We start from the raw sequence: 18,228 nt of genomic DNA on the forward strand, positions 1-18,228 counted from the left end.
AGGGTACCACACCGCTACTAAATAAGAACGCAACACATAAATCTAATACTCACAGCAGATGTGATTCACATGAGCACTTTGTGTCTAGCATTCCTGCTGTAGTGTATCCCCCAGAATTAATCGCAAAGGAAATGAGAAGACTGAATAAGAATGCACTATGACAAAAAGATTTATTGCTCAGTGGACACCTCTGCTGATCTCATATTAAGGACATATTTGTGTTAGCATTGCAATTTCAAGATATTAATCTTCTTTCTGATAATATCAAATATATTAAAACTATTTGGGGTCACGTGAAGCCCATGCTTTTCCCAGAGTATAGTGTTTAGAACAGGGGTGGGCAATCTCAGTCCAAAAGGGCCGGTGTCCCTGCAGATTTTAGATGTGTCCTTGAACCAACACAGCTGATTTAAATGGCTAAATTAACTCCTCAACATGTCCTGAAGTTCTCCAGAGGCCTGGTAACGAACTAATCATGTGATTCAGGTGTGTTGACCCAAGGTGAGATCTAAAATCTGCAGGGACACCGGCCCTCGTGGACTGAGATTGCCCACCCCTGGTTTAGAAGAAGGCCACTAGACTACAAACAGATAAAGAACTGAAGAACAGGATGTTGACTATATACCATTTTTATTTGAAATTCATGTCTAATCTGCTAGGAATCTCTCAAAGCAATGTTTTAGATTGTCAAAAGAGCTTGCAAAGAAAAGCTGAGTCTTGCCACCTGTCCTGTGGAGGTGGCAAGACTCAGCTGCCCATCTGCATCTTAAGGATAAAGTTCACATTTTGGACAGAGAGGACAGATGGTTTGAAAGAGGAGTGAAAGAAGCCATCTATGTCCACTGTGAGCCACCATCTTTGAACAGAGGCGGTGGTTTACGACACCAACTCTCTGCCATCTATAATCCAGTTTTGAGATCCCTTCCCAGACGCCTTAACGCCCACTCACATCCTGGGCCATCTGACCTCAGGAATTCGCATGATAAGGTGGGGCCAGGTTTCACAATGAACTCACCCGAAACTCTGGCTGATTGGGACCCACACCCAGTTCCACACCTTGGCTCAGGCGATTAGAGGATCATCAGGGGGTCCTTTTGTCCCTCTGTGGGGGGATACTCCCACTAGGTTTATATCTGGGACTCTCCACCATTTGACCTTAGAACTGAAGAAGCTTCTCGGATGAGAGGTGAAACGTCTTCAAGTAACTTAAAGAAGTCCAGACGCTTTTCTTTGCAAGCTCCTTTGACTACGATGACCTGGATGACTGAGAACCTTCACAGACAATGTTTTAGATTATAAACACTCAATGATTAGCAATTGTGCAAGAAGATGATTACATGTATGTAATAAAATGAAAAATAATGAGTGTCCAAAAGTGTCCAAAATGTTTTATTTTCTTTTGGCAATAGCAAGAACTGCTGAGTATCTTTTATATGGGGAACAATGGAGTGAATTCTTGGCTGACTTTAGCTGCAGATTGTACTGTAGCACTCCAGCTGCACTGCAATCTTTACTCAAAAATAGCTAGCAGAGCCAGACAGTTTTCTGTCAGAATAGCACTGAAGATGAAATCAATATTTCATTCTGGACCAGCTCTTGTGTGTTTATAAATTAGTTGTCTTTTTTTTCTTTTTTCTTTTTTTTTTTTTTTTGCAGATAACATATGTAGCTACTGTATATTATAGTACCCCGAAGTACACACCATTCAGAAAGCTCACTGTTTTTTCAGAGTGGCATAGTAAACAAGGCTTTAGTTTGACTTGCAAAAATCACAATAGTGCATTTCAATGTGTAAACTCAAATTGAGGCTTAGAATTCACTCTCTGTGTGCTCTGCTGATTTAGTTCAATATCTGCTTATGAGACGAGCATATGATTTGACTTTTGGTCCCCTGACATCCTCGCCTCTGCTTCAGCTTTTGCAGCTAATACAGTGAATATTAATTTCTTTCTGCCTGAGGGTTTTTGCCTGAACATTGCTGGGGAAAATCCCAACTTCCTGCATTTATGTGACAGGGGGTTTCTCTCGTTTGTTACAGCTACCACAACAGCGCTCCTAATTGTACTGTAATATTGATTTGACACGGTCACAACCCACTGACTCTATATTTTGCAGTGCACAGAGTATAGTCCAAATAAGCTGACCTTCACTGAAACTGTTCTGGCTGCAGTTCAGCTTATAGTTAGCTGTATTACTTTGAACCGAGTGACTCTGAGGTAATGCTCAGCAGATCAGAAAATCTCTAGAAAGAAAGTAAAAGCGATCCTGGTGTGGCATGAATCCCCCTGGTGGCAGGTCAAAGTCAATGGCAGCCTTCCAATGGTGCATTTTTAGGCTGTACCACATCAGTTCAGTGGGGGGTAGAGCAGGGGTTGCCATGGTGAAGCTGCCTATGGAGTAACATTTGTCTGCTTAATGATGTGAACAAGCATGGGAGGTGTTCTTACACAGAGGATGCAGGTCACAGTAGTCCAAATACAAATAATAAAAGGAAGAACATGCATATGGAGATGACTCAACATTAAAAACTAAGCTCAGAACACTGTGTGTCTGGCTTTTATTGTGATCGTCTAAATGTTTTATAACCTTTGCTTCTGCATCATTCACCCACAGACCCTGAGTCCCAGAGGAAGCGGACCGTGCAGAATGTCCTTGACCTACGCCAGAATTTAGAAGATACAATGTCAAGTCTGCGGGGCTCCCAGATGAGCCATAGGTAAGTAAAGTATATATATACATGTATTGATAAAATTATGAGATAAATCCATTTATTAAAATCAGTTTAAAGTGAAAAAAACACACTTAGACCCTGCTGGATTGATACATAACATAATCATGTGTAAGCAGTTGTAGTGTGGCTGCTTACAGTGTTGCCACTTGGTAACAAGATAACAGAGAATTGGTTTATTGCACCAAGAAGGTAATTCTTGGTGGCATATATCTGCATGGTGTGCAGTTTTGAGGACAAAAGAAGAAGTGGCAAGCCTAAAAAACTATCTACAGCAGAGATACAAAAAAAAAAAACCTGAGATAAGACTTAGAGAGATTAGACTGACCTTCAGTTGATCCAGCGAGTGTTTGCTAAAGTGTTACCAAAAATCTTCTCAAGTTATTTTTCAGCAAGGGAAACAATGAGAAAGGGCTGAGGGATAACAAATTACACAAATACTAGACTGAAAATCAGTGGCAACAGGTCACATTGAGTGATGAAAACAAATGGGAGATTTTTAGTTCAAATCATTGTCAGTATGTACGGAGGAGGTCAGGGGAGAAATAAAACAGTCAGTGTCTACAGAGAACTGTACAGATAATTGAACTTGTGTCATGGTTTAGTGCTGCATTTCACCCAAAGGTGTTGGTCTTATAAAATACCAGATTTTGATCCAATATCATCTGGAAAGCATCTGATTAGAAATTGCTTCATTTTTCAACATGTCAGTGATCCTAAACACACTGCCAAAAACATAAAAGCATAACTAAACAGAAAGATACAGTCATGAACTAGCCTCCCCAGAGTCCAGACCTCAGCATTATTGACTTGTACAATCTGTTTTTGCCTTATGTGCTGCATTTCCATTTGTTTCCACATGTTTAAAAAAAAATGCTGCAGCCCTTCCCTATTTTCTTACCTTCCTTCTTTACATCATTTTAGTACCAAACCCATTGCCTCTATATTTTAAAACTCTCTTGGATAAGTAATGTCTTATGCCTTATCTATAACAAAGATTTAGTTCTAAACACCCACATGTGCATCATGGCACTGATTACAAACTATTATAAACTACCTGCAAAATAATTGACGGAGTTGGAGACTAACAGATATGGAAAAGTTTAGCACTAATGTTTTCAGTTCTGTCCATCCAGAGTCTATCCCACACAGGGCGATGCTATTCTGTCTTTTAGATGTCTAAAGAGGCTGTTTGGCCCATAAACTTAATCTTGTTTAGTGATGGCTGTTATTATACCAGAAAGTTGAGAAGTGCTGCTTTAAAGCTTTTTAGTTTTAATGTAATTGCTCTGCTCAATCTCTTTGAAACATGTTGTTTAACAAAGAGTTGTGATTATAGTAAATACTCATTTGTGTGATTGCACGCTAAATCTTTCTTAGGCAGCTATCAAAAGGACTTCAGTTAATCAATGACTGACCTGAAACATTGTTAATGGCTGCTTGCAGGACCGTCCTGTAATTTTCATCATCATAGTATTTTAAAGTCACTGACAAATGCAGAAATTCTCAGCCTTCAGGTTGATGAATTATCCACGAAGAATGGATAAAAATACTTGCATGGTCGTGGGTACTGCAATATTTATTTGGGTGACTCGGTTCATCTAGTTATGTAATCGACAGACACAGTAGACGCTCCTAGCCATTTGGAGGACGTTTCTAATTCTGACCCACTTACAACAGAGAAAATTTTTATTAATATTTTCTGTGTGTGGTCCTGAAAAGCAGAGTCCTTGCTAACCTGGAATACTTCCTGGTACACAAAAGCAGTATATTGAAGAAACAGAGAGAAGAGAGAGAAATGCTATATACAATGCAACACGGAGATATCAATTTATCCATCTTTTAGTCTTCTCCTAAGCAGCATCTTTTCTAGTTTTACTCCCTTAACTTGATACAACACAACTGGTGTATCTAGGTCAAGAGCGACTGAATGCCACTCTTGGTTTCTTTGAAGAGAAACTCAGAAGAAAAAAGAGAGAAGTTTTCTGGGTGTGCTGTGCACATCTGGAGTCTGTCTTTTATGTTTCTTTCGGGACAAGACTGTTAACCAATTGCTTTGAACATGTTTGTAAACCACCCTGACCCTCTCCCTGTGTGTCTTTCTAGCTGTCTGGACAGCAGCAATGTGGGCTATGACAGCGATGAAACCAATGCTCGCAGCATATCCAGCCTATCCAACCGCTCATCGCCTCTTTCCTGGCGCCACGGCCAGGCCAGCCCTCGTCTTCAAGCTGGCGATGCCCCATCCTCCACAGGTGGCGGATACCAGGGAAGTAAGAGTGGTTCCCAGTACACAGCCCATACAATGCCTGCTCGCTGCTCCAGTCGTCTCAGCACCACGTCTCGTATTGAGCTCATAGAAAGCCTTGATGTTGATGATCCCGATCTCAAGTCTGGTTACCTGAGTGACACTGACCTTCTAGGAAAGAGCCTGCCAGATGATGATGATGACAACCTGGCTAACGGGTAAGAGCACTTAAAAAATGAGAACATGAAGCAATAGTTTGCTGCAGATGGTGCATACTGGTTTGTCCTCCATCTTTCTACCTTAAGAAGGTCAATGAGAAGCTCAGCTGCATTTTAATAAGTAGGCACTCTTCTTGAAATGCTGGACATTACCTCATACTATCAGTCCTCATTTGCAAATGTGTGCATATTTTGCTGGTTAAAAAAAAACCTTCATGAAGGAAACTTTTCACGTCGACATCATGAATTTCTCTTTGTTGCTGGAGCCTGATGTTGCTTGGCGGGCTTATCAGAGAGCTGTCATCAGCAATCTCTATAGACGTGTTTGGTATTTTCTTGCACTTTAAGGACTTCTCAAACTGCCCGAGACATTGTCTGAGCCTGTTTTTGCTGACCATGTGGAAAGCTTCTTTTAACTTTTTCACTGAGGAGAGAAGTTATCTGGGGCTTTCTCAGTCACACAGTAAACACTCCCTCATTTCTGTGGTGTTGGAATCTTGAAAAGAGACACAGTATATACAGATGCACTAAATAGCTCCGATGACATATGTAGAAAGCTGCACCTGTGCAGTTTTTTTGCTCATCTTCTCACTCACTTTCCATCTTCCGTGATTCCCTCATCTCACATTCTTTATCTAATTCCCACTCACAACTTGACAGCTGACAGTGAGCGTGAGAGAGAGGGGAAGAATCCAGGACACTTCTCCAGTGTAGAAGCTTTATCACGGTTGCACATGCAGTGGGACTTAAGCTCTCTGGAGCACTCCAAAGGCCCTGCATGCCAGGTCACGTTCTTACTATGTGCACTAAGGAGACGAGAGGAAGTGAGGCACAGTTTAGATGAGTAGAAATTGGAGCATAGAAGAAGAAAATGCAAACTAGAGCAGGGCTAAATTAAATGAAATTAACATGGAGAACTGGCTTCACAAGTGAAGATAGATGGTTAATTTGAAGGAGAGAGGTGAAAAAAGATCAAGCAGCAGAAGGCTGATAAGGCCAGGATTAAACGGGGATTATGTCAAATGGGTCCATTCCTCACAGTAACATCCATGCACTAAAAGTGTCCATTTAAATCTGCCCTGTATTTCTCCTTGTTTCTCGCTGCAGTAGCTCTGCTGGGGTGTTTCAAATTCATTCGAGAGGTGAGCGGAGAGCCTCACCTCTGCTTTTTGACACCGCAGGCAGCAAAGATGCTAATCATTTTATGTAACACTCGTTTTAGAATGCCTCATCGTGCTCTCTGTTTTAGGCCACCAAAGTCAGCAATCCCTAGACATGCTTTCAAGGTGACTGGAAGAACTCTTGATGGGAAAAACGGGTCCCCATAGAGCATTTTTACCATTTATACCCAAAGCATGCTATGGATATGCCTCCTGTTATGCGTAATAACAGGTCACTCACTCTACAAAACATACCAGGAAACAGAAATATTTTGTGCTGTTTTCTCTCTAACCTGACTAACGTTCGTGCTTATACTGTAGTTGGAAGGTTGAAATCCTTCTGGTTTGTTGGCTTGGACGTGACTGCAGGAGTAATAGGGTGCTAATGCTCTATATCAAGAATGAATTGTGCCGCAGAAACATACCAACACCCTTTGGTGTAGATAACAAGCTAATCCAGTTTCTGAAGCAGGCGCTGCAGCACATGCTCTAATTTATGTATTTATTATTTTTTTTTACAGTATTCTCTGTGATGCATTTGCATTTACTCCACATCCCCTGTCACACACTTACAGTTCAGCTCATTGAGAAGCTACCAGCTCTTGAAAATAGATCAGGCTCCTCCCGCGTAACCATGGAAACCCACTGAAAATCGACTGTAAGGAGAGGTGCCATTTCTGCTCCCCTTTCAGTAAGGCCCCAGTTTTACATTTTCATAAAACGTATTGATCTGAAATGAGCACCCATATAATCAGCTAGATATGAATGGCACATTGAGAATGTCAAATCACTAATGCAGTTGTAGTATGTAATACTTAGATCATGTAAAAACAGTCCTGAAGGCTCAAGAGAAATGGGCTAGAAATGGAAAACTGAGTCAACTGTAAAAATTATAAAACAAAAGGCATGTTGTTAAGACTAACAAGTCTAATGGTACTGCAGCACATTGGTCAAGGCGTAATGGATATTGATTAATCCACACCAGGGAGCACTGCTTACATAAGATGTTCACAAAGACCGTTATCACTGCTACGGTGTGTCTTCATCATCAATAACCTGATACATAAGTCAGTCTCCTCATCAGCTCCAGCCTTCTTCAGACAGGAGAAGTCTGAGAGAAAGCTGCAACATGTAACCTAATTATAAGATGGTTTGTCCTAATTTAATTACAAAGAAAGGATACATACCCTCTCTAAAGACAAACAAGACGATCTGGGGATATACAGGTGCAGTTCTGCTGCTTCCATTTGTCACCATTCTAATCTTAAGCCATCCAACAGTGCAGTGTACACCTACAGTTAATGAAATATTAATGACTTAACACTTCATAATCAGTGTTTGTACACTGATATTGTATACTCTGTGGAACAAAGACAATCTGGCAGACTTTGCTGTGATATAATCCATCGTTTTTTGTCAAATCACTAATACAAAGGAGATGGAATGGCATTATTGAATTTCTGAGCCCTATAGAAACAATGAAGTGTTCCTATAGGGAACACTATAGGAACACTTATAGTGTGGAGTCCAGCATCTCTAGCTCAGCAATCCAGTTTACTTCAATTTAATTCATTTAAATAACACCAAATTGCAACAACATTCACCTCAAAGTTCTTTATACTGTAACTTAAAGACCCTAAACGAATACAGAGGAAAATACAAACAGTCAGATGACTCCCTAGCAGTTGGTGACAGTGGGAAAGAAAAACTTCCTTTTAACAGGAAGAAACCTCCATCAAAACCATGCTCAGGGAGGGGCACCCACCTGCCATGAAGACAGGAAAAAAGACAGTAGAAGAAGAGAGCAAGAGACTAATAATAACTAATGATTAAATGCAGAATGGGGTATAAACACATGAAAAAAGGTGAGTGAAGAAGAGACACTCAGAGTATCCTGGAAAGCCCCCAGCAGCTTTGGGAGAGGATGTTTCTCAAATCCAAATTGGGAGCTGGTTCCACAGAAGGGAGGTCTGAAACCACAAGTGCTATTAGGTCTTTAAGATAAGATGTGTGTGTAATAAATCTACAGGCAGACGGTTTGTTCTTTAGTTTCTTTGGTATTTGAATTGGTGTTGAATACTTGATTGGCAAAAACCAGCACCGGGGGAAAAAATGTTTGAGCCTTTGTACAACTTTCTTCATTAACTGGTTACTTTGTCTCTCTGCGATTTAGCACTGGCCATGTAGTGGTGTAGACTTATGTAAAGTTGGACATGGCTTACAGGTTGGAAAAGTGAAGCATATCTTCTAATCATCCTCAGCTTCCTTCCTTTGTCATCTCAGTTAATAGTTTCAGGTGCTGTTTAAAACATCATGAGGTAATTTTATAAATTGCAGTCAAAAAGAATGATCAAGCAGGCTGAGCTTTAAAGAGGCCCTACCTTGTGATTTTGAAGTTACTACCATATGGACACGCATGCTCTCTGTGTTTCTTAGCCAAATCCACCCTCGCTCGACGCATCTGGTTTTAAAACACCAAGATGGCAATCCTGAAAGCACTTAGATCTTGTCTTCACCTCCTCTTCTCCATTAGGTATAGATAAAAGCTCTGTATGAATGTGTGTGTGATTGCGCAAATGAGACTTTTGAGTGCTCAAAATTTAGTAGAGGTAAAGAAGTACCAGTCCATGTCCCATTTCTGCAAGTTTTCTTCTTGACTGTTCTCTCCTAAAATGATGTTTACATTCAGTTACAACTAAAATTGCCATAATTACATACAGTGTAATAACAAAATTGTACATCATTTTCCATTTTGCCCTCAGTAGACTCGATGTCTGCTTGAAATGTTGGCTGGCAGTGAAGCTAACAAGAGTTTTTCTCATTTCACTAGCACTGCTCAGGAAGTGAGTTGCTGTGTTTCAGCTTACATTAGTATGTTGAGCTGGCTTCTTATTTAGCCTTGACCACGTCAGGAATCATAAATGTTTCCTGTGGCTGCCTTCTTCACACCATATTGCCAGTTTTTAACCATCACTTATATGATATCATCCCATTAAAAGCCATATTTTGAGAGGTTGGTTTATGAGTGGACCAGTAATCACATTATATTGATGGCGGTTGTTTCCGTATCTGGTATTTACATTATGACTCCTGTTCAGCATTCAGTGTGATTTTTAGTGGTGTTGAGTTAGTTATGGTTGATGTTTTACAGACATTCAGCTGCAGTGTATGTAAGCAAGCTTTTCATGTCGAATACAGATGCTCATTAAAGAAATTACGTAATGGGATAAATAAAGCCTCATTTTTGTATTTTCTCAGAAGATAAACAGTTTGAAAACCTTAAACTGGAAGAGGAGAAAAGCAAATAGGTTTTAACCTTTCGACTGCTTTCCAATTATGTTTTTTTTCTTACAGTAGAGCAAAGGGCACTTAAATTCAATAATGAGCTACTGATAACCACAAGAATCTGAGGTCAGTTTTCTTTTTTCTGTCTTTTTTTTTCTTAACAAGGAAAGGTTTTTATGCCTTTCCTCAGTCTCTTAATATGAGAAATAGAAAATGTGAGATACCTCACCTCTAATAAAACATAACCATAAGCTTTTCATTGGCTAGGAGACTCATTTTGAACTATTGAAAAAAAAAATGTAACTTTTATAATTAAGTGCCAGTCATTATTTGTTGCTCTTACACATACAGTTTTCTATATTAGCTTTGTTTTTTTTCAGGAATAGATAAGGAGGCTGTAAACACATTAAAATAAAATCAATACATCAAATACAATGCGGCAAATACATCATCCAGCAGACACAGCCATCATTTGGAATCATAACTCGGTCAGCCAGATTCATTTTGATCTGTCTGCTGCTTGATGCTGGGCATGTACAGTTAGTTTATCAAAGCTTTTTCACTTAAAGCAGTTACTAAACCAAAACAGTAAGCTCTTGAGTATTCAGTGCTTTAAAGCTGTAACAGACTCAAGACACTGTTATTTCTGTGATTAATTTCTTTTCCCTGCTTTAAGCCATTGCTGTTACCATTGTCATAAGACTTGAATAAATAGTACATAAATGGTTTTATTAGCAAATGGGCAAATTTATCGAATGTTGTAACCTCATAAATAACACAATATCATTAGAGTTGCTTCATATACGGCGTCCTGAAATACGGCGTCTGAAAACAAGAGTAACATAATAGTTTATCTCTTTCCGTTGTGTCCGTGATAATGTCTTTCTTTATTACTGCTAGAGCAGAGCAGAGACAGGGGGCTGGTTCAGCAGCATCACCCTTCTGATCATGCGGCAACATGGCTCTGGATGTGCTGCCATGGCAACCGTCTTCCACTGACCCAGTGATGGGGCTGCCTTGTGTGTCAGTGTGATAGCTGCTGATTTGATGTATGCGTGGAGGATGTGTATGTGCATTCTGTGCTGGCTTGTTTGAGATATGGCGAGAAAGGGTGAACGAAATATGCAAAGAAAAAATGAGAGAATAATCGAAAGACAACGAGAAGCTGATGTAAAGACAGCATGATAACCACCAGATTGTTTTATATCTGGCGTTTTGGGGGACAGGTGCTTGTATGAAAGGGCATTGTTTGTATTTCTGTTTGCATTATTGGATGATAACCGTGATTTACTATGAAAATAAATGTGGGGAACAATAATTTTAGCTTTATTCCCCCTCTTTTGGACCTTTGGTCCCTTTTAAATACTGAATGTATGTCATTGCTATCTTTGCCTTGCTATATATAGTGGGATAAAAACTTAGTTTGCTCACCATTTCCATGATTAAAGGCTTGGCGTGTGTGAAAGTGAGTGCAGTTTTCTAATTTTTAAAACATTTCACAGCTTTATGGAAACTATGTGTGTCGGCAAGTACATTCTCTAATGCGCACAGGGTTTGCTGCAGTCCTCTGATCCTGGATAGATGCCCATGCTAGTCTGCATTCAATTTCCCTTTCCCGACTGGGCTGGACCTTTCTATTGTCACCAAGTGCTTCCTCGACAGTTGAGGCCTAACACGTTTTTTAAAACCCACTTAAACACATTTGCTCAAGAGTTGGTCTTTGGCTTTTTCTATTCTGGTTCCCCACAGGCATTGCTGGTATTACAGTTTAGTGAGCTAGCACATGGAGTTTGTCATTTATGGGCTAGAGCTCAATAAAAAGGGATTTGATTTTCTTGATTCTGTCTACTACACACATTTTTAAGCTAAGTTAATTTGAATTTGTTTCAAAATGGTTAACAGGGAGGCAATAATGGAAAAAAAGCAATCTCCATTATACTGTCCTTTGTGTTACTGTTGAGTAGGACAGATAAATAGTGCACTCATTCTTCCAAAGTCAGCAGCTCGAACGCATCTGGGGTCAATATGGAGCTCGTTTGGTCACTAACATACTGACTCCCCCAACACCAGTGTACTTCCACCTTCACCATCGTCCTCAGCCATGTGAATAATGGACGATTATTGCAACACCCAGGGAGGATGAATCATCCGTGTATCATGTCTGCGTGTGGTCGTCTGTGTGCACAGTTTGAATTCAGATGGTGTTTAAACTCAGCCCCAAGTGGAAAATGTGATACATCAACTTTTTCCCCCCACAACGGTATGTTTAAAAACGGGAATCTTATGGCATTTGTTAATCTGTGATTCCCCACTATATATATTTTTTCAGAGTGGGAGTTGTCAGATTATCCGCTTTTGAATATGACTATTGAAGTCTTTTTAATTTAAAATGTATTTGCTTTATATTGGATTTGGTTCTGCTTCAACTCTCCTGGTACACAAGTTGCATTACTCAGACAGTAAGCAGTTCAAGATCAGAGTTAAGTGCCATATTAATAAGAAACTAAAAACAGAGTGCAGGACAAAACAATGAAACAATACAATGTCATAATACCAGCACAGCACAGATTTCCACACTATCAGGCTGTAAATGTGGCACCAAAAGGACTGAAAGCCTCAGAATTAGGTGTGGTGTCTATATCGTTTGCTGTGTCTTTGAGGTGGAAGTCTCCTATGAGGTCGATGGAGATGGTACATTAATTTTCCAGTCCAATAATCCGACGACAAATACATTTTCTGGGGATCTGAAGAGATAGGTCAGCTGCAGTCTCTGAGACGGTCACTGATGCATCCCAGGCCCATTTGCTTTACTGATGTGCCACTGCTCTGTGCCGAAGGCTGCCCAGTCCTATTTGCGTAGTTATGGTCAACCTCAATACAGATCAGAATTGGGGGCTGCGAAGATCTGAGATGCATAACTTTTTCATCTGCAGTCTCTCTGAATGAATGATATTTAAGCAGACATAAATCACTGAACACAGAGCTGTCTTTCTAAAGCAGTTTCCCACATTGTACTTCTGAGCTGAACGCACACAACAGAGGAATGTCGGCTCTTTCTCGCCATCAAAGGTCTCAAAATCAAAGTCCTGCTTTTTTTCTAAATGCCAAGTGGTGCCTCATTTTAAAACACAGCTGCAGAGCATGTACATTAAACTGTAGCCATAGCAGGCACAGCTTGAAATCATTGTGCCTCCTGCTGGAAATCAAATGTCATTGCACCACATTGCTGGACTCACAGCTTTCATTCAGGTCTATTTCTATCAGTCTCTTTGACCATTACTGAGTTCACCTACTTGGATACGGTGCAGACTTATAATGAAAAGCTACCGTGATGCTTGTTTTCCCTCAGGGGGGAAATGCTTACATGAACTCTTATTATGACATCCACATTATTCAGTTTGCTACTAATTTGGATGCCAGTCTTTACTGATGAATTCAAACTGAAGAGACATCTCGCCACTGACAGAGATAGAACCTGTTCATTTCTCATCAGTTTTTAGTCTTGCACAATGCAACACACTTTACTGCACCAGAGAAATATGGTACAAATGATTTAGATCAAATATCACAACAGTAGAGGTCGAATCCTGAAAATGGTTTTCTGGCTCAGTAAAAAAAAAACAAGGTGCTTTGTTTCTCTCAGATGGGTTTAATCTGCACTTTATGAGTCTGTAAATACTTATGGTGGCATAATTACTCAATAACTTTCCATGTAAGCAAATGTACAAAGGATGTTTCTTACACATGCCATGTGGTTATCAGTGCCGGACAGCTGTTACTCTACAGCACAAACATGACTTCAAGGCTTTTTGGATGTCATCTTGTTTATTACCACTGTGGCCTGGCTGAGATAAACAGGAGATGTGAGTAACACACGTCTTTCTTGCACCGTAAACAGTTCAGATCATTTCACTATTTTAAGCAACTAAATAATCATAAGTGTTTAGCTATTTGAAAGGAAAGTTTAGAAGTCACCAACAGGTATTTAAACATAATGTTTCATGTTGTTTGTAAGCAAAACGCAAAGGGCCACAGTCTGAGAAGCTTCTCTATCTACTGAAAAGCTTTTCAGTAGATAGAGTCACGGATATGAAAAGGAGACAGACAAAACAAGATTGTATCAGGTTTGAATCTCATTCTGCTAAAGATATTTTAAGGGATGCCTTTATGTCTGGGATTCAGGCTGACGGCAGTATAGCTGTTTATTTTTCTCAAAAAGTAAAACCACTGTCCTTTAAAATTCCATTTAAGCTGGCTCTGAAATATTCCCCAATGTGGAAAATCTTCTTTTTCTTTCTGCATGTCCTATATATTTGTTTTTTCCACTTTTTGAAATTGGCAATGATTTATTGTCATGTTGCATATAAAGTGTATTGCTACTGCATTTCAAATGTAAATTATTGTTGTTAGGCACACACTGAACTGATTTGTAACTGATGATGTGGACAGGGTGCATGGGGCTTTCTTGGTCCATAGAGCTGTTACCTCCTGGAGAGGTTTACAGAGCTGAGATCTGGTGAGATCATCACCTCTGCCAATGAAAGGGGGAGGGAGGCCTTTCAAGGCTACCCATGCCTCAGTGGAGGTCCTTGTGTCATTGTGGGCTTGCGGTTGCACTCACAGTGATTCAAGCCTTACCTTGGAATGACTTTTTTCCAACTAGGCCTTAGAAGTTAAACATCTTTAGGGAAATTCATCATGATAATCTTTTCTCCTTAATGTAAAAAGAAGTCAAAGTATAGAAATATCTGTTTACATAGTCTTTTTAAAAATTCTTAGTCCTTTTGTAAGCATGTTTAAAAGATTTCTTTCAGCTCTACGATTGACTTTGTTTGCACTGAAGTCAGTGGATATGAGTGATTCTGAAGTTTTATATGAACAATAAGCACCATTCAGCAGTTGTTGGATACTAGAGAAAAGAGGGACTCCAAAACAAATTTACACCAAGACACTCTTAATATACATCAAGATCACCCTGTTCTTATGACTAAAGTGGAAAATTTCCATTGGAACACGTCCTTGTAACCATTTTTTTGACGCAATCAATCAAAATTATGCAAGGAGCTTGCACTATTGCATTATTTACAGCACCCCATGTTGCTAAAAGCAACCTCTCAAATCTTCCTTCTTCTTGTAGGCCTAGTGGCAGTGTATCTATAATATGTAGCTAAGCTCATTAGTATTAATGCTGATATTGTTTATGCTGCCATAATGGGTAACGTACATGGCATCCATCAGAGGATTAAGAAAGTCTGCTCTCAGCCTGCCAATTATAGTTGGTGTCTGTTCATTTTACTGCATTTGGAAGAGGGGGGGAGCACAATGGAATGCAAAAAAGGTGAATCATTTATTACTCTATTTCGTGCATATTTAATGCATTATTTAAAAAAAAAAAAAAACATACTTTTTTGGCTTATGCAACAGACAAGAAATGTTTTGAGTCTGGTATTTAGTTGTTGTACAGCCACATGTACAATTGGTGAAAATCAATATTGCTATTATTATTATTGCTGTTGTTGTTGTTGTTATTAACACATTCGATGCTTCTGATAATGATACAACAAAGTTAAAACTGTTTTTTAAAAAGAACCCATGCATCCATCCAGTGTTTATTAAAAAACAAAACCAAACAACCGACCAAACAAAAATGCTCAGAGTATGCTCTGCTTAAGTATAGCCTTGCATTATCTGCCTTTATGACTCTAATGGGGATCCTAACTAACAAAATGAACATATTGATATATTCATTATGTTTGAAACTAACAAAAGCTCATCTGCACATCAGTGAAGGGTTTAGAGAGGCCATAGGTCAATGGACATTGGTGGTGGTTTTCCCACAGACTTGTAAAATCGTTTTTTTTACAACCAGAAGCGTCGCCCCTGCTGGCCATTAAAGTTCAAAGCAATCGTGAACTGGGCTCCACTCTTCAGACCTTGCAGCTGTTTCCATCTTCTATAAACCCTCTCAGGTTTTGCTATGCATACCTGACTTTTAAGATGTTCTTTATTATAGACATGAAAAGTAAAATTCATATTTTAGAAGAAACAAATGATAACGGTATACTTAGACTCATTGGGAGAATCTTTTTAAGGTAATTAGCGCTTCAGGTGAAGCCGAAACATAAATCAAAGTATTCGGATTACATGGGGCGAAGTAAAGGATTACACCATAGGGAGTAATTGGAGTTGCCATGACTACCACTCCGCTCCACGGCAATTGGTCGTTGTCTCGCTGAGGACTGAGCAGCTATCGGGGTCTCTATGATCTCCTCGTTCGTTTTCTTTTTTTGCCTTTATGGGAGGGGGTGTTGCTCGAATGCTGAGAGACACGCTACTTTTCCTCTAGCTGAATGAGGGAACAGGGGTCTTTGCTCGCGGAGTGACTCTGCGCTCACTCTAAACCTGTACAAGTCACAAATGAGCGGGCGTGTTTTGGTCGGTAAAGTGCCACCGCTGCAGCCGGCGACACGAGCAAGGAGGACTTTCCTTTTAACTCCAAGGTAATGTATCATTAATATTTAATCGCCGTTGGCACATTATCTGCCTTTATTTGCCCCCGACGCTGATATACGCGAAGAAATGAAGCTTTTCAATGGATTTCAATTCTTCTAAATATGACGTTATTTTTGAGCATCAGTGTAATAGCATAAAAGTGTAATCGATGAAATCTAATTAATATATTATTTTTAATTATTTGACTTTTGCCGTTCACCTGTAACATTTTGCGCCGTGAAGTTAAATGTCACGATCAGACATTGTTTTTGCAGTTGAAGTTATAGCATCTGTGGAAAAACGCAGTTTTATTCTTGGAGGACACGGGAGCGCTGCTACCACAGCTATCTGTATAATGAAGGATGTCTTCACCACTCATTCAGCTACAGTCATGCGCTCCCAGGAGCCACATCGTTATTCTTTTTTTAAGCCGAAACTTTGCAGACACATAACCAAATTGACCTACAAGATGCTTCCTCCCTCCCGTGTGCTATTTAATCTGATATGATAGTTAGAATATTATCAAAGGACGGTCCCTGAGAAGCCTTGATAGCTTTTTAATCCTAAAAAAATTGATGTATTTTTTTGTTTTTCTTGTTCATCCAATCCACCAAAGGTTGTTAAATCTACTTCCAGCTCCAGACAGTGACTAATGTCCACACCGTGCTCTGCCCCACCAACCACCTCTCAATCTTATTAAAACAGAAGAAATATTCACACTATTGCAGCTCACAAATCACAAATGGGCTCAAATCAGATATGCGTAGGAGTAGTGCCAGAGAAAACAAAATGTTAATTGCCACCCAATGTATGAAGTATGCACTACCCTAGCCTACTCCCACCCTCTCCCTGTCTGGATTTTACCTCCGAGAGCAGACAGCTTGGCTTGTAATATCAACAGCCCACAGGCCCTCCTGCCTCTTCCTAGGCTGACATCCCTGTGGGGTTATTCATGGCCCCTCTGTCGCCCCTGACAGAGGAGGTATTGTTCAAACATACCACTAACATCTGTGCCTAATGTAAATCATGAAACTTTTCTCACTGTTATTCTTACTGGTATGTAAGAACTTTTTCTAAAATCCAACATTTATTTTATGTTACACTCTTGTTGTCAAGAGGTCACATATCTGTGGCCACAAATCACTTTACTAAAACGCTGCTTTTATACATCAAAAAGCCTTAAAACCAGCACACAGTGTCAAGAAAAGCTTCTTCCCTGTTTTACAGCTGTAACTATAACTCAACTCATGCCATGTGTTTAAATCCATTCCGAATGTGTGTATAAACCATTTTTGTCTCCCTCTATTTTCCTGTGCAATTCCATGTTCCATGGCTCTGCTAATTGCAGACTGCAGACCCACAAAGAGCATTTTGAGCTCTGCAGGGAAACCAAAGAAAGGGAAAAGAACTGATTCAGCTCAAGCAGTTACTCTGCTTTTAAGAGGCATATTAATTTACCTTTTCCACTGTGCAACATTTTTGAGCGCCAACACAAATTTGATTACCACCTGTGGCTGCCAGTAGTAATGATGGGGAACATAATTATACCAAATATGAGCTGGACTTGCATTTAGCTCTCTGGAGATACCATTTTTAAGTTCACCATGGCATCATTGCTCTTCTAAAGCACTTCTTTTAAACTTCCCACTCAGATTGAACTGTTTTATCCTGTGATGTTTTGGTTGACTGAGAAGCTTTTTCTTGAACTGTATTTTCAAATATGAAATGCACCCAGAGACCTGATGCCCAGTGACCAGTTTCTCTGGGGTGTGCATGGACTGCCAGTCCCTTCTGGCCTCAGGAGAAGGGCCAATGTGGCAGCATCTGTTTCAAGGCGAGACAGGACTTCATTGAAGGCTGTTGGGAAGGGTCATGCAAGGTTCAGGAGCCTGTCACTCTGATTTCTCTCATCCTGCTTCTTTTGAGCATAACAGACTGTTTTCTAAACACTGAACTGTCAGTCGCAGTACTTTTTATTTACCACGATTCATCAGCATGTCTTGAAGCTGTGCTGAAAAACTACAAAGAGTGCTGTCCTAGCTGTGCTGTCATTACGATTTATTAAAATATGGTAAAGCTCACATTTTTCTGACTTAA

The 18,228-nt window shown here is 39.9% G+C and overlaps 1 protein-coding gene across 11 annotated transcripts in view; it reads left to right on the forward strand.

Annotated features, from left to right (window-relative positions):
- LOC146517997 (neuron navigator 1-like) overlaps positions 1-18,228 on the forward strand; it is an 86,928-nt gene that overhangs the window by 45,421 nt on the left and 23,279 nt on the right. For 9 of the 11 annotated variants that reach the window (XM_085161357.1, XM_085161355.1, XM_085161361.1 and 6 more), the window contains 2 exons: positions 2,614-2,716; positions 4,835-5,194. In XM_085161357.1, the coding sequence (XP_085017483.1) occupies positions 2,614-2,716; positions 4,835-5,194 (463 nt within the window). The other 2 variants (XM_085161364.1, XM_085161363.1) reach the window with 2 other exon arrangements.

This window comes from Neolamprologus multifasciatus, chromosome 5 (genome assembly GCF_963576455.1).
Source record: "Neolamprologus multifasciatus chromosome 5, fNeoMul1.2, whole genome shotgun sequence".
Taxonomy (NCBI): domain Eukaryota; kingdom Metazoa; phylum Chordata; class Actinopteri; order Cichliformes; family Cichlidae; genus Neolamprologus; species Neolamprologus multifasciatus.